The sequence below is a fragment of the Oncorhynchus mykiss genome, chromosome 28 (assembly GCF_013265735.2).
Source record: "Oncorhynchus mykiss isolate Arlee chromosome 28, USDA_OmykA_1.1, whole genome shotgun sequence".
Taxonomy (NCBI): domain Eukaryota; kingdom Metazoa; phylum Chordata; class Actinopteri; order Salmoniformes; family Salmonidae; genus Oncorhynchus; species Oncorhynchus mykiss.
This window is the reverse complement of record NC_048592.1, coordinates 33,783,795-33,810,986: the sequence shown is the minus strand read 5'-3', so window position 1 is coordinate 33,810,986 and position 27,192 is coordinate 33,783,795. Positions and strand designations below refer to the sequence as shown.

Below are 27,192 nucleotides of genomic sequence, written 5' to 3'. Positions count from 1 at the left end.
AAATTGGACGTGTTGAGTTTGACTGGTCTGACAGTCACCTGAATCCCATGAAGCACCCAGAGAGGCTTTACAGAGAGAACTTCTTCTTATATGTGCTTTACACTAAAGAAAACGGCATCAAATCACACAGGCCTTTTCCATGAAACCAGTTGTTTAGGAACACGTAATGACAACAGCATAGATGTTTTGTTATATATTTTATTTCATGAACAACCGCAACATGGCTGTGAATATAATACAACTGAACTGACTAATTAACTGGATGAGGAAGAAAACATTGTTCCTGATAAAGACAAGAAATGACAAGGCAAGTCCTTTTTTTTTTTTTTTTTTTTACAAATATGAGATTATATTTGACTATCACAAACTGCTATAAATATGACTGTTAAAAATTATTAATTAAATAATTAAACAAAAATAGCTTTTGTAAAAAGTAAAAAAAAATGTCACCCCCCCCCAGAAATGATAGCAGATTATTGTTGTGTTGTTGTTCTTTTATCCAATGGTTGTTATTGTGTGTACAATGAGAATTGAAACTCCTGCGCATAATGAACTGCAAGGTGTAACAAGGTAGAAATGTCAACGGTGACTTAGCTAAAGTCTTTGGTGCTGTATAATTGCACAACAGAAAGGGTAAATGTGATTTTTCTCAAGTGGATATATGATGTTAGGATGCTAACCACATGACCTTCGCCCTCACACAGTGTTCTGGGAAGAGGAGGCATTTTCCAGTGAGCTGCTCTCTGACCCTTGGTTGCTGTGGGGATGTCCACCTGTAGTAGGAGAAAGGAAAGACAGGGCGACATTGTGAGCCAATCGAGTTGTCTACCTCAGTTAACACCAAGTGTGGTCAGAGAATGCATATATTTAATTTAACTTTTATTTAAAATAGGCAAGTCAGTTTAAGAACACATTCTTATTTACAATGACGGGCTACCCCGTCCAAACCCGGACAACGCTGGGCCAAGCCTGGAATTGAACCAATGTCTGTAGTGATGCCTCTAGCACTGAGATGCAGTGCTTTAGACCGCTACGCCACTCAGGAGCCATCAGAGAATGTAGAGGTAGATGGTATGAACTAAGGTTGTGTTTGACTATATATATATATGCCAATAATATCTGTAAGAAAGTGAGAAATATAATACAATTTCTACCGGTCTCTTAATGTCCCACTGTTCTGACATTATCAGTTGTTACATCCTCTGCAGCATTGAGGCCTCAGTGGCAGAGCAGGTGGTCTCTATGACATTATACATTATCCACTAACACAGTATGATTGCCAGCAACAGCCACAAAACACACGTACTTGTTCCATGTTCTCTGTCCTTAGGTAGAGAAGGCTGTGGTGGCGGATGCGACCTCAGAACCAGCTCCTCCAGGTAACTTCCAGGACGAATGTCACTGCCAGGGGGGTGAGGGGCAAAGAATGGCACTCTGCCACCCTGGGTGCAAACCATACAGATTCACATACAAGCAAACGGGCTTCCATCCATTTTGTCAGGGTTCATTTTCACCAAAATAGCTATACACTGTCATGGCATAGTATGGATCGCAAAACATATATTTTAATCTGTCATGTCATAGGTATAATGTAATGTCCTCAAAGTGTAAAGCCCATTTTGATAGCACATTTACTTCATTATATATATTTTTAATTCTAATGCTTTTTGGTCTTACGTTTATAGGACCTGCCTCAGGAGGGTAGTGCATCGGGCCAGGTGCTGGAAAGTGAGGGAAACCCATTGGACCATTTCCGACCTTGAAAGGCCCTGGTGGTGGCAGCGGCATGTTCACCAGAATGGCTGGGCAAGCTGCGTAGCCATTCGGGTAGCCTGAGAAGAACTTAAAGGGGAACTGCATGGCCACCATTTCTCCAGAGTACATGTCTCTCTGGCCGCCAACCTCCGCTATAACATAGTCGCTGGGGAAATGTGGGCCGCCTTTGTGGATGCGAAGTAAAGAAAGAAAGAAAAAATGTAAATGCGAGTTTGTACATACAGCATTATGTGTAGGCTACATAATCACAAACACTGAAACTCATCCCAACAAGATAATAAAAAGGCGCGAAATTAGAGCTCTGAAATTCAATAGCAACCTAACCATGTTAGCTACCCAGTTAACAAGGTTTATCAACAATATTAAAATATATATCATTTTTAATTTTTTTTATTTATTATGTTTTTCAAGAATGTAACGTTAGCTAGCGCTACAAAAAAAACACATGCATGTTAAATGAATTTATTCAACAAAAGATTGATCCACTTACTTCGACTCATCGCTGAAGACGCATCCTGAATCCCACTCCAAGGCGCCCCGTAACCACCGTCTTCACCGCCATGATCACCACCTCCAGGGGTGGACTTTCTCTGCGGTTCATGAGTGATCCATGGGCCATGGCCATCTTTGGCAGACTTGTCGGGGACCTCCATCTCCGCATAGGTCCTACCGTATGCCTCTTCAACCCGTTGTGGTGGCATCTTGATGACTGTCTCTGTACGTGTTCCGGGGCCAGGAAACATCACTCCAGATGTTTCGGGCAGATGTGCGTTTTCCACCCGGCCGCTCAAAGTGCCATCAACCGGTGTATCACCGGGCCTTGACCAAGTCAAATTAAGTGCTGATTCTTCTTTGTTAGTTTTCTTGATCCGTCTTTGAAATGCCATTATTTTCGTTCTCTCTGCAATCAGAGAACATTTCCAACAATTGCATTTAAGAAATTGACACTGTCCCGAATGTCCCTTGAGTTGAACAATGAATCCATGATTTCTGCATCTGGCACACTTTGGGTTTCGTGGACTTTTTTGCGGTTTGTAAACATTTGACATGATTAATTCTACTTAGCTAGCTAGTTATCCGGCGATCAAGAAGGCCTGCAAGTCAAAGCGAACGTTAAACCCCTCCCCAAAAAATGGCTTAATTTTCCTACTGATTGTGTTGCTAGCTATGCTTGTCACGATCATGAGCTTTCAGTCAAGAGGGGTTTCACTCAGGAACAACACAATTTAATGCGGCGGTGCCACGTGACGTGAAACCTTGTATCTATTTGGGCGTGGGAATAGTTTACAAACGTTGTTCACAGGAGCGTCGTCAATTAATTGTAAAAAAAAAATACAAAATGTAATTTAGAGTTTCAGAATGGGCTCATGCATGCTGGTTTTGCACGCAATGTCTTATCAATGTGGAATTAAATGTAAAACACTATATTTAACACTATACTGTAAATAGCACTACTATTTGTAAGATGTATTAATAATGTATACATGTTTTAATTGTATTTGAAATACCAGCAGAAATGGCTATTTTTCTTCAAATAAATATAAACTATATAAAATGTAAAAAATAAATCTGAGCACACAGAGTATAACATTCTTAAACTAAGGACATGAAAAGTTACACCACACATCCCATTTGTCAACCATAAAATAGACTACTAATTGCCTAATAATGAGGCGTCTTCAACATTAAACGTCAATCTTTATAAAGTGTATGCTTGCTAGTGTCTGGTTGTATGTGTTGCCAAGGTGATGGGGGAGAAGAGGTTGTGATTTATGATGGTGTCACTCAGCTGCCATTAGGCTGTCTATGCTCGGCTGCACAGTGCACCACTGTGTCACGCTACATCAGTCAGTTCAGATGTACACCAGCCTCCTGGCTCTGAGGTTCTGGGCGGAGACAGCGTGAGACAATCCCAAAACCACTGAATAGTATCCAAGTGTGAGTGATTGAAAAGTACAGAACAGTGCTTGTAAGGTAGCAGCGACTGTGGCGCGTACATGCAAAACACTATACTTTATACATTACATGAATAGCCAACCGGGGCTCAAGTCTACATGTGGACTTGATGGTAAGATCAAATCAAATGTATTTATATAGCCCTTCGTACATCAGCTGATATCTCAAAGTGCTGTACAGAAACCCAGCCTAAAACCCCAAACAGCAAGCAATGCAGGTGTAGAAGCACGGTGGCTGGGAAAAACTCCCTAGAAAGGCCAGAACCTAGGAAGAAACCTAGATTATACTGCACTGTGTTGCAATGATGCTGCTGCTATTGAATCATGACAATACAACATGACAGTATAATTACAATACTGCAGTGCATCCAAACTCAAAACAACAGTTGTGTTAAAGGGGAATGATGAGGTTCAGGATACTTACTGTACACGGGGTCCTGTTCCAATAGTATTCTTTCCGTGACATTCGGTAGCTTTCACCAGTTATCCAATGTCAGAACAGTGATATTTTAAAGGAAGGAAGGAAGGATGGATGCATCTCAGAGTATTCTAACAGGGTCCATGGTGTTCTCTGGAAATGACATCATTGACTGGATATAAAGTGACAGATGCAGATCAACCAGTTTTCAACTCAGCCGAGACAGCCCCGCCACCGTCAACTCTCACAGCATTGGTATAGGCTGTTGGAAGAGAGGCATTGGTATAGGCTGTTGGAAGAGAGGCATTGGTATAGGCTGTCGGAAGAGAGGCATTGGTATAGGCTGTCGGAAGAGAGGCATTGGTATAGGCTGTCGGAAGAGAGGCATTGGTATAGGCTGTTGGAAGAGAGGCATTGGTATAGGCTGTTGGAAGAGAGGCATTGGTATAGGCTGTCGGAAGAGAGGCATTGGTATAGGCTGTTGGAAGAGAGGCATTGGTATAGGCTGTCGGAAGAGAGGCATTGGTATAGGCTGTTGGAAGAGAGGCATTGGTATAGGCTGTTGGAAGAGAGCCATTGGTATAGGCTGTCGGAAGAGAGGCATTGGTATAGGCTGTCGGAAGAGAGGCATTGGTATAGGCTGTTGGAAGAGACAGGCATTGGTATAGTTTGTGGGAAGAGACAGGCATTGGTATAGGCTGTCGGAAGAGAGGCATTGGTATAGGCTGTTGGAAAAGAGGCATTGGTATAGGCTGTTGGAAGAGACAGGCATTGGTATAGTTTGTGGGAAGAGACAGGCATTGGTATAGGCTGTCGGAAGAGAGGCATTGGTATAGGCTGTGGAAAGGGACTGGCATTGGTATAAGCTGTGTGAAGAGACAGGCATTGGTATAAGCTGTGGGAAGAGACAGACATTGGTATAGGCTGTGTGAAGAGACAGACATTGGTATAGGCTGTGTGAAGAGACTGGTATTGGTATAGGCTGTGTGAAGAGACAGACATTGGTATAGTTTGTGGGAAGAGACAGACATTGGTATAGGCTGTGTGAAGAGACAGACATTGGTATAGGCTGTGTGAAGAGACTGGTATTGGTATAGGCTGTGTGAAGAGACAGACATTGGTATAGTTTGTGGGAAGAGACAGACATTGGTATAGGCTGTGTGAAGAGACAGACATTGGTATAGGCTGTGTGAAGAGACAGACATTGGTATAGGCTGTGTGAAGAGACTGGTATTGGTATAGGCTGTGGGAAGAGACAGACATTGGTATAGGCTGTGTGAAGAGACTGGTATTGGTATAGGCTGTGTGAAGAGACAGACATTGGTATAGTTTGTGGGAAGAGACAGACATTGGTATAGGCTGTGTGAAGAGACAGACATTGGTATAGGCTGTGGGAAGAGACAGACATTGGTATAGGCTGTGTGAAGAGACAGACATTGGTATAGGCTGTGGGAAGAGACAGACATTGGTATAGGCTGTGTGAAGAGACATACATTGGTATAGGCTGTGTGAAGAGACAGACATTGGTATAGGCTGTGTGAAGAGACAGACATTGGTATAGGCTGTGGGAAGAGACAGACATTGGTATAGGCTGTGTGAAGAGACAGACATTGGTATAGGCTGTGGGAAGAGACTGGTATTGGTATAAGCTGTGGGAAGAGACAGACATTGGTATAGGCTGTGTGAAGAGACAGACATTGGTATAGGCTGTGGGAAGAGACAGACATTGGTATAGTTTGTGGGAAGAGACAGGCATTGGTATAGGCTGTGTGAAGAGACAGGCATTGGTATAGGCTGTGTGAAGAGACAGACATTGGTTTAGGCTGTGTGAAGAGACAGACATTGGTATAAGCTGTGGGAAGAGACAGACATTGGTATAGGCTGTGGGAAGAGACAGACATTGGTATAGTTTGTGGGAAGAGACAGACATTGGTATAGGCTGTGTGAAGAGACAGACATTGGTATAGGCTGTGTGAAGAGACAGACATTGGTATAGGCTGTGTGAAGAGACTGGTATTGGTATAGGCTGTGGGAAGAGACAGACATTGGTATAGGCTGTGTGAAGAGACTGGTATTGGTATAGGCTGTGTGAAGAGACAGACATTGGTATAGTTTGTGGGAAGAGACAGACATTGGTATAGGCTGTGTGAAGAGACAGACATTGGTATAGGCTGTGGGAAGAGACAGACATTGGTATAGGCTGTGTGAAGAGACAGACATTGGTATAGGCTGTGGGAAGAGACAGACATTGGTATAGGCTGTGTGAAGAGACATACATTGGTATAGGCTGTGTGAAGAGACAGACATTGGTATAGGCTGTGTGAAGAGACAGACATTGGTATAGGCTGTGGGAAGAGACAGACATTGGTATAGGCTGTGTGAAGAGACAGACATTGGTATAGGCTGTGGGAAGAGACTGGTATTGGTATAAGCTGTGGGAAGAGACAGACATTGGTATAGGCTGTGTGAAGAGACAGACATTGGTATAGGCTGTGTGAAGAGACAGACATTGGTATAGGCTGTGGGAAGAGACAGACATTGGTATAGTTTGTGGGAAGAGACAGGCATTGGTATAGGCTGTGTGAAGAGACAGGCATTGGTATAGGCTGTGTGAAGAGACAGACATTGGTTTAGGCTGTGTGAAGAGACAGACATTGGTATAAGCTGTGGGAAGAGACAGACATTGGTATAGGCTGTGGGAAGAGACAGACATTGGTATAGTTTGTGGGAAGAGACAGACATTGGTATAGGCTGTGTGAAGAGACAGACATTGGTATAGGCTGTGGGAAGAGACTGGTATTGGAAGAGACAGACATTGGTATAAGCTGTGGGAAGAGACAGGCATTGGTATAGGCTGTGTGAAGAGACAGACATTGGTATAGGCTGTGGGAAGAGACTGGTATTGGAAGAGACAGACATTGGTATAAGCTGTGGGAAGAGACAGGCATTGGTATAGGCTGTGTGAAGAGACAGACATTGGTATAGGCTGTGTGAAGAGACAGACATTGGTATAGTTTGTGGGAAGAGACAGACATTGGTATAGGCTGTGGAAAGGGACTGGCATTGGTATAAGCTGTGGGAAGAGACAGACATTGGTAGAGGCTGTGTGAAGAGACAGACATTGGTATAGGCTGTGTGAAGAGACAGACATTGGTATAGGCTGTGTGAAGAGACTGGTATTGGTAGAGGCTGTGTGAAGAGACAGACATTGGTATAGGCTGTGGGAAGAGACTGGTATTGGAAGAGACTAGTGTTGTTATAGCTCTAGCCTCCCCAGTCATGAAGCTCCCAGAGTGTCTGTATGGCACTAGACAGATGTGTCATTTCAAACAGTGGTGGAATAAGTACTCAATTGTCATACTGAAGTAAAAGTAAAGATATCCTTAATAGAAAATAACTCAAGTAAAAGTGAACGTCTCCCAGTAAAATACTACTTGAGTAAAAGTCTAAAAGTATTTGGGTTTAAATGTACTTAAGTATTAAAGTAAAAATATAAACCCTTTCAAATTTCCTTATAATAAGCAAACCAGACTGTTTTTCTTTTTATTGACGGATAGCCTTTGGCACACTCCATCACTCAGACATAATTTACAAACAAAACTTGTGTGTTTATTGAGTCGTTTAGAACAGAGGCAGCAGGGATGACCAGGGATGTTCTCTGTTTAGAGAGTCCTCCAGATCAGAGACAGTAGGGATGACTAGGGATGTTCTCTGTTTAGAGAGTCCTCCAGATCAGAGGCAGTAGGGATGCCCAGGGATGTTCTCTGTTTAGAGAGTCCTCCAGATCAGAGGCAGCAGGGATGACCAGGGATGTTCTCTGTTTAGTGAGTCCTCCAGATCAGAGACAGTAGGGATGACTAGGGATGTTCTCTGTTTAGAGAGTCCTCCAGATCAGAGGCAGTAGGGATGACCAGGGATGTTCTCTGTTTAGAGAGTCTTCCAGATCAGAGGCAGCAGGGATGACCAGGGATGTTCTCTGTTTAGAGAGTCTTCCAGATCAGAGGCAGCAGGGATGACCAGGGATGTTCTCTGTTTAGAGAGTCCTCCAGATCAGAGGCAGCAGGGATGACTAGGGATGTTCTCTGTTTAGAGAGTCCTCCAGATCAGAGGCAGCAGGGATGACTAGGGATGTTCTCTGTTTAGAGAGTCCTCCAGATCAGAGGCAGCAGGGATGACCAGGGATGTTCTCTGTTTAGAGAGTCCTCCAGAGCAGAGGCAGCACGGATGACCAGGGATGTTCTCTGTTTAGAGAGTCTTCCAGATCAGAGGCAGCAGGGATGACCAGAGATGTTCTCTTTATAAGTGTGTGAATCGGACCATTTTCCTGTCAAAAATGTAACGAGTACTTTTGGGTATCGGGGAAAATGCATGGAGTTAAAAGTATATTATTTTCTTTAGGAATGTAGTGAAGTAAAACTAAACGTTGGCAAAAATATCAAATGTAAAGTACAGATACCCCCAAAAAATGATTTAAGTAGTACTTTAAAGTATTTTTAGTTTAGTACTTTCCACCACTGAAGTCTGAAAGGGTTTTTTAGCAGGTAAGAGGCTGTGCTCATAGGTAGTGGGTTTTAGTGGTATTAACATTACACATTTGACATTTGAGTCTTTAAGCCGATGCTCTTATCCAGAGCGACTTACAGTTAGTTAGTTAGTGCTTTCATCTTAAGATAGCTAGGTGGCACAACCGCATATCACAGGCATAGTAAGTAACTTTTCCTCAAAGTAGCCATCCGCAAAGTCAGAGCTAGAAGGGGGAGGAGTCAAGTGTTGGTTCAGGAAAGTGTTATTATGTATTAATACACACTGCATTATTTTGGTTCATGTCCAGGGATTTGGTTCATGTCCAGGGATTTGGTTCATGTCCAGGGATTTGGTTCATGCCCAGTGATTTGGTTCATGTCCAGGGATATGGTTCAGGTCCAGTGATTTAGTTCATGTCCAGGGATATGGTTCAGGTCCAGTGATTTAGTTCAGGTCCAGGGATATGGTTCAGGTCCAGTGATTTAGTTCAGGTCCAGGGATATGGTTCAGGTCCAGTGATTTAGTTCAGGTCCAGTGATTTGGTTCATGTCCAGTGATTTGGTTCAGGTCCAGTGATTTAGTTCAGGTCCAGGGATATGGTTCAGGTCCAGTGATTTAGTTCAGGTCCAGGGATTTAGTTCAGGTCCAGGGATATGGTTCAGGTCCAGTGATTTAGTTCAGGTCCAGGGATATGGTTCAGGTCCAGTGATTTAGTTCAGGTCCAGTGATTTAGTTCAGGTCCAGGGATATGGTTCAGGTCCAGTGATTTAGTTCAGGTCCAGTGATTTGGTTCATGTCCAGTGATTTGGTTCAGGTCCAGTGATTTAGTTCAGGTCCAGGGATTTAGTTCAGGTCCAGGGATATGGTTCAGGTCCAGTGATTTAGTTCAGGTCCAGGGATATGGTTCAGGTCCAGTGATTTAGTTCAGGTCCAGTGATTTGGTTCATGTCCAGTGATTTGGTTCAGGTCCAGTGATTTAGTTCAGGTCCAGGGATTTAGTTCAGGTCCAGGGATATGGTTCAGGTCCAGTGATTTAGTTCAGGTCCAGGGATATGGTTCATGTCCAGTGATTTAGTTCAGGTCCAGTGATTTAGTTCAGGTCCAGGGATTTGGTTCAGGTCCAGGGATTTGGTTCATGTCCAGGGATTTGGTTCATGTCCAGGGATTTGGTTCATGTCCAGGGATTTGGTTCATGTCCAGGGATTTGGTTCATGTCCAGGGATTTGGTTCATGTCCAGGGATTTGGTTCATGTCCAGGGATTTGGTTCAGGTCCAGGGATTTGGTTCATGTCCAGGGATTTGGTTCATGTCCAGGGATTTGGTTCATGTCCAGGGATTTGGTTCATGTCCAGGGATTTGGTTCATGTCCAGGGATTTGGTTCATGTCCAGGGATATGGTTCATGTCCAGGGATTTGGTTCATGTCCAGGGATTTGGTTCAGGTCCAGTGATTTAGTTCATGTCCAGTGATTTAGTTCAGGTCCAGTGATTTAGTTCAGGTCCAGGGATTTGGTTCAGGTCCAGGGATTTGGTTCAGGTCCAGGGATTTGGTTCATGTCCAGGGATTTGGTTCATGTCCAGGGATTTGGTTCAGGTCCAGTGATTTGGTTCAGGTCTATCCATTTTAGCGATTTGCCTTTGTCACCACAGAAAACCACAGTGATCACATACTGTGTAGCTACAGACATACAGTGCATTCGGAAAGTATTCAGACCCCATGACTTTTTCCACATTTTGTTACGTTACAGACTTTTTTTGAAAATGTATTAAATAGTTTTTTCCCTCATCTATCTACACACAATACCCCATAATGACAAAGCAAAAACAGGTTTTTAGAAATTTTAGCAAATGTATTTAAAATTAAAAACTGAAATATCACATTTACATAAGTATTAAGTACAGGCAGGACATAGGCAAAAGACGTCGTTAGTGAGACAGGCAGAAACTGTCATACACAGGAGGAGTAAATCACAGGAAAAACAGCACTCCGAAAGACGTGTGTCACAAAACAAACAATACCTCACAATGATGGGGTGCAAAGAACTGAACTAAACCGTGTGTGATAATGACCTACAGGTGTGTGAACAGGTGATTAGAATTCAGGTGATTGGGATCTGGAGAGTGAGCTGCGTTCAGGGGATCTGTGTGTTTGAGGGTGTGAGCTGGAAGCAGACGTTACAGATGTACTGTAGTTTGCCTCTTAATCCTCAGTGTGTCAAATGCATTTTCCTTCAGTCCTCATTCACTCTCTGGCAGCAAACTGGCTGAAAACTAAATTCCTTCTGCGTTATCGTCAACAGGTGAGATTCAAATTTGATCCAATTCATTTCTGCCACTTAAAGATTCCATGTGATTTCAGAACATTGTGCTGTGGGCTTACTGGGCTTGGGTCTAGTCTGAAATATGACATGTATATTTTAGTATACATATTAGCATATTTTCACATTGTCGGTGGCGTCCCCATATGCTTATTACATAGGCATTCAAATGATACCTATAGCTGAGAGATGTTTTTGTTGTTCTTTATTTGTACTTTATTTATGAATTTTCAATTATATTTATTTATTTAAGGTTTATTTTGAATTGTACATATTTGCATCTAAAAGCTGAATTGCAGCTTACATAGGCCTATGTAAGTAAATACAACATATATACAGTACATATAGGCTGTAGTGTACAATGTTACGTTTAAGCAGCATTAAGCAGTCTCACAAGAGTAAGGCATAGGACTGTTGTTGTACCTGTCAGTCCGAGTAGGGGGAAGGATCAGTTTGTGACTGGATCAGGTAGTAGGGGGAAAGATCAGTTTGTGACTGGGTCAGGTAGTAGGGGGAAGGATCAGTTTGTGACTGGATCGGGTAGTAGGGGGAAGGATCAGTTTGTGACTGGATCGGGTAGTAGGGGGAAGGATCAGTTTGTGACTGGATCGGGTAGTAGGGGGAAGGATCAGTTTGTGACTGGATCGGGTAGATCTGCCGCTGACACGGCCTCTCGTCTGAGGAAGCCACTTGTTGTAAATCCTGGGAAATTGCAAAATGAGAACAGAGAGACGGGTAGAACAAGTGTAACATCATCTTTGTCTGAGAGTGATTATATCCTTTCACTTATCCTTACATTGAAGATCATGTAACTTTCAAGAGGTGTCTAGTTCAGTTCTTCAGTATTTCTCATCTGGCAAGGGAACAGATGCCTCTTGCCCCCTATCCCTGTGGAGAATGAGACAGCCATAATCAGTGACATTCAGGCCCCCAATTTATGCTGTTGCTCACTGGGGCAAGAGGAGGTTTAAACAGTGGGCTGAAAGTCAGTTATTGTATTTTTCTTTGCACAGCACTCAAGACATAGACAGTAATGCCTGAAAATGTATTTGATCACGTCAGAGCACAACAATGGCCTCCAAAATGTATTTTTCACTCATCAATGCATCCATGATAACAGGCATAACAACATGTTTCACTCTTTGGTTCAACGCTCTGATTGGCTAAGGATATTATTGTCGTGTGTGTGTGTGTGTGTGTGTGTGTGTGTGTTGGAAGGAGGGGGTGGTGGTGGTGGGATTAAGTTCCACTTCAGCTTAAATCTCCATTAAATGACAGATTTTTTTGCTGTCAGCAGTGGTCGTGGCCTAGATTTGGTTTACGGCACCATTTGTTTTGGCGAGGAGATCGTCGTCACTGTAAATACCCATTGTTGTGCCTCCCCCCTCCCCTCACCGCAGAAACCTCACTGTGTTAAGCACAACCAGTTAAACAGTTGTATGGTGGGTAATGAGGGGGAAGTAGTAATGTTGTGCTCCCCCCCCCCCCCCCACCTCACCACAGTGCAGAAACCTCACTGTACTAAGCACAACCAGTTAAACAGTTGTATGGTGGGTAATGAGGGGGAAGTAGTAATGTTGTGCTCCCCCCCCCCCCCCCCCCCCAGGGGGAGCTCCTACTGTAACTTTTCGCGCCGGTGCAAGATAGAGAAAAGCCACAGAGGGACTCTCAGACCCTTTTTTAAAAGATGCACACGTTGAGCATCTGCTGGCAAACAAGTCCAGACGTGTTTTAAACACCTGCAGGTGCAGAATCGTTTGACCTCCTTAACCCCATTTATATTTGCCTCTGCCCAGTTCCCCACTCTGTCTGTCTGTGTGTCTGTCTGTCTGTGTGTCTGTCTGTCTGTCTGTCTGTCTGTCTGTCTGTCTGTCTGTCTGTCTGTCTGTCTGTCTGTCTGTCTGTCTGTCTCTGTCTCTGTCTCTGTCTCTGTCTCTGTCTCTGTCTGATTGTAGAGCCAGCTGAGTAGAAGTGTTCTGGCCAGGTTCCCCTCTCTCCACTGGGATTCTCTGCCTCTAACCCTATTACAGAGGTGCTGACCTGTTGCACCCTCTACAACCACTGTGATTATTATTACTTGACCCTGCTGGTCATCTATGAAGGTTTGAACTTCTTTGCCATGTACTGTTATAATCTCCACCCGGCACAGCCAGAAGAGGACTGGCCACCACTGAGAGGCTGGTTCCTCTCTAGGTTTCTTCCTAGGTTCCTGCCTTTCTAGGGAGTTTTTCCTAGCCACCGTGCTTCTACATCTGCATTGCTTGCTGTTTGGGGTTTTAGGCTGGGTTTCTGTACAGCCCTGTAAAAAGGGATTTACAAATACATTTGATTGATTGATCGTGTATCTCTCTCTTGATCTGTCTGTCTCTGTGTGTGTGTGCGTGTGTGTTTGTGTGTGTGTGTGTCTGTCTGTGTGTGTGTGCGCGTGTGTGTGTGTCTGTGTGTGTCTGTGTCTGTGTCGGTGTCTGTGTGTCGCTCTCTCTTCAATATTTATGTGATACAAACAATTATTTTGCAGAAAAATTTCAATTAGATATTAAATTAATAAAACATGGTTTATTGTGTATTATTGTGGTAGGACAAACCTTCGTTTTGGTCCTTGTTTCCAGGGGACCCTAATTAGTGGGGAACATTCTAAAACGAATACAATTAAATCTGTTCAGGTAAGAGCTTTGTCCTGAAGGTCCACTGTAGAGTTGTTATTTTAAACCTTTGTTATATATTGTTTTCATCTATAGACTCGGATACTGTAATAAGTTATTATATGCGTTGTTGGTCTATGCATCCTCATGCATTCCTGCCTATCCATCACGAGTGAAGAGCAAAAGTTAATTCTTAGTTTTGGGAATTCCCGACAGTGTTTTGACCTTTCTGTAGAACATTGTAAAAAGTATAGACTACAGTAGACTACACACATTCACGTCATCGGCAGTAAAGAATGGGGCGCGTTAATTAAAAAGACAGCTTTATTTTCTTGGCACAATCCCCGCCCATACACGCCGTCGTCACCGATTCAAATTGGCAGTGAGGCTGAGGCAAGGCAAGGGGGGTTTCGGCCGGTAAAGTAGGCTAACACCGTCGCAAGAAGAAGAACGGATTTTCGGACAGGCTTTGTTTGTGTATGAGCTCCATCACCTCCTCCAGAAATGTGGACGGATATAAGGAAACTACTGATCTTTCATTTGTTTGTCCTAAAACACTGCTCAAAAGGTTGGTCCTATTTTCCTTGATCACTAAAATGATGGTAATCGGTTAAAATTATACCCGTAATACGCTAAACAGAGAGAGGGGTCCAGATGCGGTCTCCTCCGGATGATAGCGCTACAGCAATGTGGGACAACCCCTCATTGTTTCTGAAAGCTCAATGAAAATAGCACACACTGTATTTTCGATGTAAAATAAAGGAGAACATTTATGGACAATTTGTTCGTCTACTTAGCATGTGTTCCTCCTTGGATGTGAGGCAGCATCCATATAATTGCAACATGGGATGTGGGGCAGTAGGCTTGCAACATTAATCTTTGTCTCATTGTAACGATGTGGTTTATTAAATTGTAGCCTATAATGATCAATTAGGTCTACAGAATCGGTCCGTTACAATTGTGTCTCCAGTTGCCTTTAACAAAACAGCCTCTAAGTGACGCTCATAAACAGAATCCTCAGTCAATACTTACTGACTGAATGAATATGCTGAATATCAAGTAGGCATTCATTTGCAAATGACAGTTGGAGTGCGTGCCTTTTGAGGATGCATATTAATGTGTGCCCACCCAAACACACACACACATTGCAGGAACAGAGGCAGAAGAGTGTGAGGAAGGCCAGTTTCAGTGCAATAACAGAAGGTGTATACCGACCATATGGAGGTGCGATGACGATGACGACTGCTCAGACAACAGCGACGAGGAAAACTGTGGTAAGTGGAAAAACAAAAATGTCTTTTAAGTTATCTTTTAAAGTTTGTCTCCCGTTTTCAATTGCTTTTAGCCTACAAACACACCTGACGCTGGATAAACAGACCATGACTAGTGTAACAGTGACTCTTTGGCATATTTGGTAGATTATGATGGTTTGCTGTCTTTGCATCACAGAAACGTTTGTCAGATAATGTTAAAAGAGAGTAACTTTTTTATTTGACTGGCAGAATCTCTTGGTAGTTATTTTGAACCGGGTGGCTACTGCCTTGCAAGTAAAGCTTTCCCACTAGTGATTGAAAGACCAAGAGGATAGGAACCAAGAGTATAGGAACCAAGAGTATAGGAACCAGGTGGATAGGCACGAGGAGGATAGGCACGAGGAGGATAGGCACGAGGAGGATAGGCACGAGGAGGATAGGCACGAGGAGGATAGGCACGAGGAGGATAGGCACCAAGAGGATAGAGTTAGGGGAATTGACAGAATTTGTGATGGAGGTGTGAAAGATGATTGGACAGCACATCTTTCCCATTTCTTCCCACCCACACAGTGCAATCGGCTGACAGCTAGTATACAGTATAGAAGCCTATAGATAGAGTTTTGATAGGTAGCCAGAATGCTGCCAGACTCATCTCCAGCCCGTGTCCTAAGTTTTCAGTGGAGAGGCCCAGCCCGTGTCCTATGTTTTCAGTGGAGAGGCCCAGCCCGTGTCCTATGTTTTCAGTGGAGAGGCCCAGCCCGTGTCCTATGTTTTCAGTGGAGAGGCCCAGCCCGTGTCCTATGTTTTCAGTGGAGGACACGGGCTGGGCCTCTATGTTTTCAGTGGAGAGGCCCAGCCCGTGTCCTATGTTTTCAGTGGAGAGGCCCAGCCCGTGTCCTATGTTTTCAGTGGAGAGGCCCAGCCCGTGTCCTATGTTTTCAGTGGAGAGGCCCAGCCCGTGTCCTATGTTTTCAGTGGAGAGGCCCAGCCCGTGTCCTATGTTTTCAGTGGAGAGGCCCAGCCCGTGTCCTATGTTTTCAGTGGAGAGGCCCAGCCCGTGTCCTATGTTTTCAGTGGAGAGGCCCAGCCCGTGTCCTATGTTTTCAGTGGAGAGGCCCAGCCCGTGTCCTATGTTTTCAGTGGAGAGACCCAGCCCGTGTCCTATGTTTTCAGTGGAGAGGCCCAGCCCGTGTCCTATGTTTTCAGTGGAGAGGCCCAGCCCGTGTCCTATGTTTTCAGTGGAGAGGCCCAGCCCGTGTCCTATGTTTTCAGTGGAAAGGCCCAGCCCGTGTCCTATGTTTTCAGGAGCAGCACAAACAAAGACGTTGGTAAACTGGAGCCAGAAGTGAAAACCGTTGATCTTTTGTCTCTTTGGGTTTATTGTGGCTCAAGAGGAATTCCTGCAACTCCCTCTGTACACTCAAACACACACTGCCCCCCCCCCACACACACACACCTCCCCCCGCCTACACCCCCACCCCCACACCCCCCCCACCCTCACACACACCTCCACACACACCCACATACACACTCACACACACACCCCCACACACATACCCACATACACACTCACACACACACCCCCACGCACACCCCCTCGCACACCCCCCCACCCCCCCCCCCCCACAGACACACACCCCCACACACACCTCCACACACACGCCCACACACACACTTTCTCTCTCTCTCTCTCTCTTTCAAATCAAATCAAAGTTAATTTGTCACGTGCACCGAATACAACAGGTGTGGACCTTACAGTGAAATGCTTACTTACAGGCTCTAACCAATAGTGCAAAAAAGGTATTAGGTGAATAATAGGTAAGTAAGGAAATAAAAACAACAGTAAAAAGACACTGAAAACTAACAGTAGCGAGGCTATAAAAGTAGCGAGGCTATATACAGTAGCGAGGCTATGTACAGTAGCGAGGCTACATACAGACACCGGTTAGTCAGGCTGATCGAGGTAGTATGTACATGTAGATATGGTCAAAGTGACTATGCATATATGATGAACAGAGAGTAGCAGTAGCGTAAAGGGGGGTTGGTGGGTGGCGGGACACAATGCAGATAGATCTCTTTCTCTCTCATAATCTAAATTTTTCTCTCTCACACACCCACAACGACTTCGTACAGCATTTAGATGTATTATGGCGATAAAGCCTGAGCCCCTTGGCATCCTAGCCCCTTGACATCCTAGCCCCTTGACATCCTAGCCCCTTGACATCCTAGCCCCTTATCATCCTAGCCTCTTTGGCATCCTAGCCCCTTGGCATCCTAGCCCCTTGGCATCCTAGCCTCCTTGGCATCCTAGCCCCTTGACATCCTAGCCCCTTGGCATCCTAGCCCCTTGGCATCCTAGCCTCCTTGGCATCCTAGCCCCTTGACATCCTAGCCCCTTGGCATCCTAGCCCCTTGACATCCTAGCCTCTTGACATCCTAGCCCCTTGGCATCCTAGCCTCCTTGGCATCCTAGCCCCTTGACATCCTAGCCCCTTGGCATCCTAGCCCCTTGACATCCTAGCCCCTTGACATCCTAGCCTCTTGACATCCTAGCCCCTTGGCATCCTAGCCTCCTTGGCATCCTAGCCCCTTGATATCCTAGCCCCTTGGCATCCTAGCCCCTTAGCATCCTAGCCTCTTTGACATCCTAGCCTCCTTGGCATCCTAGCCTCCTTGGCATCCTAGCCTCCTTGGCATCCTAGCCCCTTGACATCCTAGCCCCTTGGCATCCTAGCCCCTTGACATCCTAGCCCCTTGACATCCTAGCCTCTTGACATCCTAGCCCCTTGGCATCCTAGCCCCTTGACATCCTAGCCTCCTTGGCATCCTAGCCCCTTGATATCCTAGCCCCTTGGCATCCTAGCCCCTTGGCATCCTAGCCTCTTTGACATCCTAGCCTCCTTGGCATCCTAGCCCCTTGGCATCCTAGCCCCTTGGCATCCTAGCCCCTTGGTATCCTAGTCTCCTTGGCATCCTAGTCTCCTTGGCATCCTAGCCCCTTGGCATCCTAGCCCCTTGGCATCCTAGCCCCTTGGCATCCTAGCCCCTTGGCATCCTAGCTCCATGACATCCAAGCCCCTTGGCATCCAAGCCCCTTGGCATCCTAGCCCCTTGGCATCCTAGCCCCCTTGGCATCCTAGCCCCTTGGCATCCTAGCCCCTTGGCATCCTAGCCCCTTGGCATCCTAGCCCCTTGTTATCCTAGCCCCTTGGCATCCTAGCCCCTGACATCCTAGCCTCCTTGGCATCCTAGCCTCTTTGACATCCTAGTCCCTTGACATCCTAGCCCCTTGTCATCCTAGCCCCTTGACATCCTAGCCTCCTTGACATCCTAGCCCCTTGACATACTAGCCTCCTTGACATCCTAGCCTCCTTGACATCCTAGCCTCCTTGACATCCTAGCCTCCTTGACATCCTAGCCTCCTTGACATCCTAGCCTCCTTGACATCCTAGCCCCCTTGGCATCCTAGCCTCCTTGGCATCCTAGCCCCCTTGGCATCCTAGCCTCCTTGACATCCTGGCCCCCTTGTCTCTGACAGTGACACCAGCAGGATGAGTCGTCAGGCCTCACTGTGAAAGCACGTCATTTGGAGCATCGATCTCAGACTCCCTAAAAGATTAATGTGTCACTGTTCCACACCCCAGGATACTGTCTGGGACATTTGTTATGTTGTAGATGTAAGGTATTGGTCTGCTGGACCTGTTTGCTCGTTATTAATGTCCAACAGGGTTAGTGGGTCCAATTACATTTCAATCCAGGAGGTAAACCATATTTTTCTCACAGAGAAGAAATGTGGAGAATTTTATTTTTTGTTTACTTTCTGGATTGACTGAATAAAAAGGTAATTGACTCCAAGCAACCCTGCTGTCCAACCGAATGTTAAGTTTTCAGTAAGTGGGTTGCATGTTGGAAATGTCATCTGTAGAAATGCTTTTGGAATGGCCAAAAATATCAGCAAGCTAAACAGTTACGCTGCTAAAAAATGATTTTAGCAGGAGCCAACTTCTATTTGATGATTGCACTATTTCAACCTGCCATTGTTAGGTTCTGAACAAATGGACGACTAGAAAAAGCTCAAACCAAGTTCATTCAACCCACTGGGTGCCTCAGCTGCAAGAACACTCTGCACATGATCAAACAACTATTTATTTGTCAGCATGAGGGTAGGGTTGCAACACTACGGGTGCATTGCCTTATTCTGAACCAGATTGTCGCCAGCCAGCATCCTCCTCTCCTCACACAGTTGACCTGCTGTCAATGGGCCAAGACCCTTGCCATATTGGAGAATTTCCCCCATTTTCATATAGGCTAGATTTTAATATATCAGTTGGATAGTTCTTGTACTAGTAGTACTGTATGTTAAAGAGGAATGAGAAAATGTCCACAGGCTATTGTATAATTAACTTAGTTTCCAATCGTGTGACGGAGAAGGCAAGAACAGATGTCGAAGGACTATACTGGTTAGATAGTGCACAGTTTATTGAGGTTTATTCGAATGTAGAAAGTGTTTGAGGCTGAACATAAGCAGAGTTTACTGTATCATGTGATGAAGGACAAGACACAGGGAGATGTACTGTGTGACGGTGGAGTGTGATGCAGAAGGACAAGACACAGGGATATGTACTGTGTGACGGTGGAGTGTGATGCAGAAGGACAAGACACAGGGAGATGTACTGTGTGACGGTGGAGTGTGATGCAGAAGGACAAGACACAGGGAGATGTACTGTGTGACGGTGGAGTGTGATGCAGAAGGACAAGACACAGGGAGATGTACTGTGTGACGGTGGAGTGTGATGCAGAAGGACAAGACACAGGGAGATGTACTGTGTGACGGTGGAGTGTGATGCAGAAGGACAAGACACAGGGAGATGTACTGTGTGACGGTGGAGTGTGATGCAGAAGGACAAGACACAGGGAGATGTACTGTGTGACAGTGGAGTTTGAACGTGTCCAACAGATGTTGTGCAGGAGGAGAGAATGGTGAGGATCTAGATGGTTCAGAAAGCCAGTACAACCCAGTGATTTGGTCTGAAGAGATTGTTACTGTTGTTTCTCTAGTTAAACAATTACTGTATTGGGTTTCTGAACAATTACTGTCCTGGTCAGTACACACTTCACAATACCGTGTAGAATAATGATCGAAAAATATATATACAGTGCCTTGCGAAAGTATTCGGCCCCCTTGAACTTTGCAACCTTTTGCCACATTTCAGGCTTCAAACATAAAGATATAAAACTGTATTTTTTTGTGAAGAATCAACAACAAGTGGGACACAATCATGAAGTGGAATGACATTTATTGGATATTTCAAACTTTTTTAACAAATCAAAAACTGAAAAATTGGGCGTGCAAAATTATTCAGCCCCCTTAAGTTAATACTTTGTAGCGCCACCTTTTGCTGCGATTACAGCTGTAAGTCGCTTGGGGTATGTCTCTATCAGTTTTGCACATCGAGAGACTGACATTTTTTCCCATTCCTCCTTGCAAAACAGCTCGAGCTCAGTGAGGTTGGATGGAGAGCATTTGTGAACAGCAGTTTTCAGTTCTTTCCACAGATTCTCGATTGGATTCAGGTCTGGACTTTGACTTGGCCATTCTAACACCTGGATATGTTTATTTTTGAACCATTCCATTGTAGATTTTGCTTTATGTTTTGGATCATTGTCTTGTTGGAAGACAAATCTCCGTCCCAGTCTCAGGTCTTTTGCAGACTCCATCAGGTTTTCTTCCAGAATGGTCTTGTATTTGGCTCCATCCATCTTCCCATCAATTTTAACCATCTTCCCTGTCCCTGCTGAAGAAAAGCAGGCCCAAAACATGATGCTGCCACCACCATGTTTGACAGTGGGGATGGTGTGTTCAGCTGTGTTGCTTTTACGCCAAACATAACGTTTTGCATTGTTGCCAAAAAGTTCAATTTTGGTTTCATCTGACCAGAGCACCTTCTTCCACATGGTTTGTGTGTCTCCCAGGTGGCTTGTGGCAAACTTTAAACAACACTTTTTATGGATATCTTTAAGAAATGGCTTTCTTCTTGCCACTCTTCCATAAAGGCCAGATTTGTGCAATATACTGACTGACGGACTGATTGTTGTCCTAAGGACAGAGTCTCCCACCTCAGCTGTAGATCTCTGCAGTTCATCCAGAGTGATCATGGGCCTCTTGGCTGCATCTCTGATCAGTCTTCTCCTTGTATGAGCTGAAAGTTTAGAGGGACGGCCAGGTCTTGGTAGATTTGCAGTGGTCTGATACTCCTTCCATTTCAATATTATCGCTTGCACAGTGCTCCTTGGGATGTTTTAAAGCTTGGGAAATCTTTTTGTATCCAAATCCGGCTTTAAACTTCTTCACAACAGTATCTCGGACCTGCCTGGTGTGTTCCTTGTTCTTCATGATGCTCTCTGCGCTTTTAACGGACCTCTGAGACTATCACAGTGCAGGTGCATTTATACGGAGACTTGATTACACACAGGTGGATTGTATTTATCATCATTAGTCATTTAGGTCAACATTGGATCATTCAGAGATCCTCACTGAACTTCTGGAGAGTGTTTGCTGCACTGAAAGTAAAGGGGCTGAATAATTTTGCACGCCCAATTTTTCAGTTTTTGATTTGTTAAAAAAGTTTGAAATATCCAATAAATGTCGTTCCACTTCATGATTGTGTCCCACTTGTTGTTGATTCTTCACAAAAAAATACAGTTTTATATCTTTATGTTTGAAGCCTGAAATGTGGCAAAAGGTTGCAAAGTTCAAGGGGGCCGAATACTTTCGCAAGGCACTGTATATGTGTCTCTGTGTCTGTGTCTCTATATGTGACTCTGTCACACTGCAAAAACAGCATACTCCAACATTGTACAGCACACCTGTGTGTGTGTGTGTGTGTGTGTGTGTGTGTTTACAGGTGCATTTATACTGTGTAAAGTGTGTGTGTTTGTAGATTGAGTCAAACGGTATGAAGCCTTCGAAGGAATCTTCTGCGTTCCTCTTGCTTGAATATGGCATTGATTGTCTGAATAATATGGCCATTCTCTTGTGTAGTTAGACCGCTCATCTTAAACCACTGTCACACAGTGCATCTCCCTCAGTACATCTCCACATACAACACCCGTTCTGCCAGTCACATTCTGTTAAAAGTTCCCCAAAGCACACACATCCCTGGATCGCTCCTCTTTTCAGTTCGCTGCAGCTAGTGACTGGAACGAGCTTCAACAAACACTCAGACTGGACAGTTTAATCTCAATCTCTTCATTCAAAGACTCAATCATGGACACTCTTACTGACAGTTGTGGCTGCTTCACTTGATGTATTGTTGTCTCTACCTTCTTGCCCTTTGTGCTGTTTTCTGTGTGTTTTGTGCTGCTACCATGTTGTGTTGTTGTCATGTTATGTTGCTAATTTGCTACCATGCTGTGTTGTCATGTGTTTCTGCCATGCTATGTTGTTATCTTAGGTCTCTCTTTATGTAGTGTGGTGTTGTGTGTTTTCTCCTATATTTATATATATTTTTTATTTTAATCCCAGCACCCGTCCCTGCAGGAGGCCTTTTCCTTTTGGTAGGCCGTCATTGTAAAGAAGAATTAACTGATTTACCTCGTTAAATAAAAAATAGTGGTACTGATGCTGGGTGCTGATGCTGGGTGCTGATGCCGGGTACTGATGCGGGGTACTGATGCTGGGTGCTGATGCTGGGTACTGATGCTGGGTACTGATGCTGGGTGCTGATGCGGGGTGCTGATGCGGGGTGCTGATGCTGGGTGCTGATGCTGGGTACTGATGCTGGGTATTCGAGGTCGACCGATTAATCGGAATGGCCGATTTAATTAGGGCCGATTTCAAGTTTTCATAACAATCGGAAATCGGTATGTATATATTTTTTAATATCTTTATTTAACTATGCAAGTCAGTTAAGAACACATTCTTATTTTCAATTACGGCCTAGGAACGGTGGGTTAACTGCCTTGTTCAGGGGCAGAACGACAGATTTTCACCTTGTCAGCTCGGGGGAACCAATCTTGCAACCTTACAGTTAACTAGTCCAACGCAATAACCACCTGCCTCTCATTGCACTCCACGAGGAGCCTGCCTGTTACGCAAATGCAGTAGATGCAAAGGTAAGTTGCTAGCTAGCATTAAACTTATCTTATATAAAACAATCAATCAATCATAATCACTAGTTAACTACACATGGTTGATATCACTAGGTTATCTAGCGTGTCCTGCGTTGCATATAATCGATGCAACGCTGGGGGATGATTTAACAAAAGCGCATTTGTGAAAAAAGCACAATAGTTGGACGACTGTACCTAACCATATACACCAATGCCTTTCTTAAAATGAATACACAGAAGTATATATTTTTAAACCTGCATATTTAGCTAAAAGAAATCCAGGTTAGCAGGCAATATTAACCAGGTGAAATTGTGTCATTTCTCTTGCGTTCATTGCACGCAGAATCAGGGTAAATGCAACAGTTTGGGCAGCCTGGCCCGTTGCGAACTAATTTGCCAGAATGTTACGTAATTATGACATTGAAGGTTGTGCAATGTAACAAGAATATTTAGACTTAGGGATGCCACCCGTTAGATAAAATACCAAACGGTTCCGTATTTCACTGAAATAATAAACGTTTTGTTGTCTAAATAATAGTTTCCGGATTCGACCATATTAATGACCAAAGGCTCGTATTTCTGTGTGTTATTATGTTATAATTAAGTCTATGATTTGATAGAGCAGTCTGACTGAGCGATGGTAGGCACCAGCAGGCTCGTAAGCATTCATTCAAACAGCACTTTCGTGCGTTTTGCCAGCAGCTCTTCACAAACACAGCGCTGTTAATGACTTCAAGCATATCAACCTAATGGCTGGTGTAACCGATGTGAAATGGCTAGCTAGTTAGCGGGGTGCGCACTAATAGCGTTTGAAACGTCACTCGCTCTGAGACTTGGAGTAGTTATTCCCCTTGCTGTGCATGGGTAACGATGCTTCGAGGATGGCTGTTGTCGATGTGTTCCTGGTTCAAGCCCAGGTAGGAGCGAGGAGAGGGACGGAAGCTATACTGCTACACTGGCAATACTATAGGGCCTATAAGAACATCCAATAGTCAAAGGTATATGAAATACAAATGGTATAGATATAAATAGTCCTATAAATACTATATTAACTACAGCCTAAAACCTCTTACCTGGGAATATTGAAGTCTAATGTTTTGAAGGAACCACCAACTTTCATATGTTCTCATGTTCTGAGCAAGGAACTGAAACGTTAGCTTTCTTACATGGCACATATTGCACTTTTACTTCTCCAACACTTTGTTTTTGCATTATTTAAACCAAATTGAACATGTTTCATTATGTATTTGAGGCTAAATAGTTTTTTATTGATGTATTATATTAAGTTAAAATAAGTGTTCATTCAGTATTGTTGTAATTGTCATTATTACAAATACATTTAAAAAAAGAAATTGGCCGATTTAATCAGTATCGTTTTTTTTTGTCCTCCAATAATCGGTATCGGCGTTGAAAAATCATAATCGGTCGACCTCTGCTGGGTACTGATGCTTGGTACTGATGCGGGGTACTGATGCGGGGTACTGATGCGGGGTACTGATGCGGGGTACTGATGCGGGGTACTGATGCGGGGTACTGATGCGGGGTACTGATGCGGGGTACTGATGCTAGTCTGTGGCTGTTCTACAGTAGGTCTCCATCCCCCTCCCCTCTGCCCTCCCTAAGCACCCCACTGTCTCTCCATCCCATCCCATCCCTCCAACCATCCCAGCCCTGTAGTCCCCATTGACCGACCCCCTCACACACCTTCACACACGGACGAAGACGCTAGCACACAGACACGCATGCATAATCTAACACATTCAGGCATATGTACACACACACACACACACACACACTTAGTGGCATATTTTACACTCAGCTTATTTTTCTGCTTATGAATTATGTATATTATGTATTGTATTAAATATGAAAACATTAATCAATTGAGTTCCTATGCAACACAGAATACCATAACACCATTGTGACACTCTCCTTGTTATTACGTAGCTTAGTTATTCCATTTTAGAATGCAGAGACACTCTTCTTCTCTTGTCTACAAGTTGACCACACTGTGGATCCTACACAGGAATCCTCCCTAGTGTTCCGGAGTCAGATTGGTACCAACCCTGACATGGTGCTTTGGCATAATCCTCTAATATCCTCTAATAGCAATATCTCACAAATGATACCGTCTGTTTCCCAAATGATACACTGTTCCCTTTATATAGTGTATGACGTTTGCCCAAGGCCCACTCTAAAGGGACTAGGGTGCCATTAGGTATGCGAAGTGTATCTCTCCCATTTCATCTTTTGGAGAGTTCCCTTTAAAATCTCACTGGCCGTTCCTCCTTTTATTTGGTTGTCATTCAGATATCTTATTTTATAGATCTAGGCCTATTCTTGCAGCTTTAGTGTAGTGGGTTCGATTCCCGGGACCACCCCTACGTAAAAATGAATGCATGCATGACTCTCTCTAAGTGGCTTTGGTTAAAAGCGTCTGCTAAATTAAATCCATTATTAATACTCCTTCAACAACAGTCTACTCCTTTAAAATAAAGATGTGTTTTGATAGCTATACCAGGAGAGAACGTCTGTCCATGTCAGGTTCAAAGAGTTCTGTTGTTTGTCTCTGAACAGACATTATACATTTTAGTTCTTTAGCAGACGGTCTTATCCAGAGTGACTTACAACTCAGTACATTCATCTATGCTAGATAAATCAACCACAGCACAATTATTACAGTCAGTGCTAGCATAAATAAGAAAATACAAGTGTGAATGAAGGATGGACAAGAACAACAGTTTGTCTAATGTTCTGTTAGGTTCTAATATTCAGAGTAAAAACTCAAGGACACTATGAAAGCTTAAACCAAGTCTATTCTTCCCAGAGGGTCAATACATTAGACAAAGACATTTCACACAAGCGCTGATATTTAACACTTTCTCCTAGGCCGAGTCTCCTCCTACACATCTGAACAGCCAATACATCTCTGTTGATAGACAGAACCTTAGTGATATCTGTTCTTCCTCACTTCATCTGACCTGACCTCTACACCAAAGTGCTCACTCCTCCCCAACTCACGGCTGTCATGGTGACTGGTACCAGACTGTGTCTCTTCTCCTCCCAGAGGATCCCTGATGACTAACAATAACATATCCTGACATAATGTAAACGTTATACATTACCCTCTCTCCCTCAGTGACATGAATACTTCATTATTCTCTGAACCCAACAGTACATTCTAGTCTATTTTCTCTATTTCTATATTGTAGCTAAAAATGAATCCAGACATGGGCTTACAACACTCTCTCTCTCGTTCCATTTACAACCCCCCACGGCGTAGGCCGTCGTTGTAAATAAAAATATGTTCTTAACTGACTTGTTATATAAAGGTTAAATACATTTTTTATTTAGTTTATTCCTTCATACGAAGTGTGCATTCCAAATGACACTTTATATCCTACATAGGGTGCACTACTAGGGTGCCACTTGGGACCAAATCTCTGATTGGATGTGGTGTCGTCGTCTTCTTCTGTGTCAAAACACTTCCTCCAATCCCCAACACAGTCCGCTTATATATCAGGATGTTATTTTGGGTGGGGGAACCAGTTTGTTTGATTGGCGTCAGAGGTTAGCCATGACTTTGGCGCAGCAGTGTTGCTGTGTCCCAGTGCAGCGCTCGCTCCCCGTTGTGTTCTGGGGACGAAGAGAAAGAATGTATTTATTTATCCACGATAGCACTGCAGCACTGTGTTGCCTTCTGTCCTGTCATGATCAGTGGAGGCTGCCGAGGGGAGGACGGCTCATAATAATGGCTGGAACGGAGCGAATGGAATGGCATCAAACACATGGAAACCATGGAAACAATTTGTTTGATGTATTTGATACTATTCCACTTGTTCCCACTCCAGCCATTACCACAAGCCCATCCTCCCCAATTAAGGTGCCACCAACCTCCTGTGGTCATGATCGACTACAACAGACATTGATGTGATTGGTTCCACGTTGGTTCTGAACATGTAAAGCTTCCAAAATGGCATTTCCTCCTCTACCTATTGGTTCTCCTGAGTCCTGATACAGACAACAGATGTGAATGTGTTCGGTTCAGTGGTTCAGGTTAACCCACGTTGGGAGTGTTGTCTTCTGAAAGCGAAAATGTAAAGCTTTCAAGAGTCATGATGGGCGACAGGTGTTGATGTGGGTTGATTCAATGGTTCAGGTGGCGTATCCAATTATCTGGCGCTATAGAAAAACA

At 44.1% G+C, this 27,192-nt stretch overlaps 2 protein-coding genes across 2 annotated transcripts in view; one reads left to right on the top strand and one right to left on the bottom strand.

Annotated features, from left to right (window-relative positions):
- Positions 1-189: 189 nt before the first annotated feature.
- LOC110508288 (doublesex- and mab-3-related transcription factor 1) lies at positions 190-2,967 on the bottom strand. Its single transcript, XM_036966707.1, has 4 exons — positions 2,267-2,967; positions 1,678-1,940; positions 1,307-1,442; positions 190-773 (listed from the first exon to the last, which is right to left on the bottom strand). The coding sequence occupies exons 1-4, from the start codon at positions 2,823-2,825 to the stop codon at positions 697-699; spliced, it is 1,035 nt and encodes a 344-aa protein (XP_036822602.1). The 5' UTR covers positions 2,826-2,967; the 3' UTR covers positions 190-696.
- Positions 2,968-13,700: 10,733 nt separating this feature from the next.
- The window catches only part of LOC110508229 (low-density lipoprotein receptor-related protein 8-like), a 170,836-nt gene continuing 157,344 nt past the window's right edge, over positions 13,701-27,192 (top strand). The window contains exons 1-2 of the mRNA XM_036966528.1: positions 13,701-14,200; positions 14,784-14,906. Coding sequence (XP_036822423.1) covers positions 14,137-14,200; positions 14,784-14,906 — 187 coding nt within the window. The 5' untranslated portion in view covers positions 13,701-14,136. The remainder of the gene's footprint in view (positions 14,201-14,783; positions 14,907-27,192) is intronic.

Coding starts and splice junctions, on each gene's coding strand:
- LOC110508288 (XM_036966707.1), bottom strand. CDS start 2,825: ATGTCAAATGTTTACAAACCGCAAAAAAGTCCACGAAACCCAAAGTGT. Junction 1,443..1,677: donor CTGAGGCAGGTCCTATAAAC/GTAAGACCAAAA, acceptor GTTTGCACCCAG/GGTGGCAGAGTGCCATTCTT. Junction 774..1,306: donor GGACAGAGAACATGGAACAA/GTACGTGTGTTT, acceptor CTCCTACTACAG/GTGGACATCCCCACAGCAAC.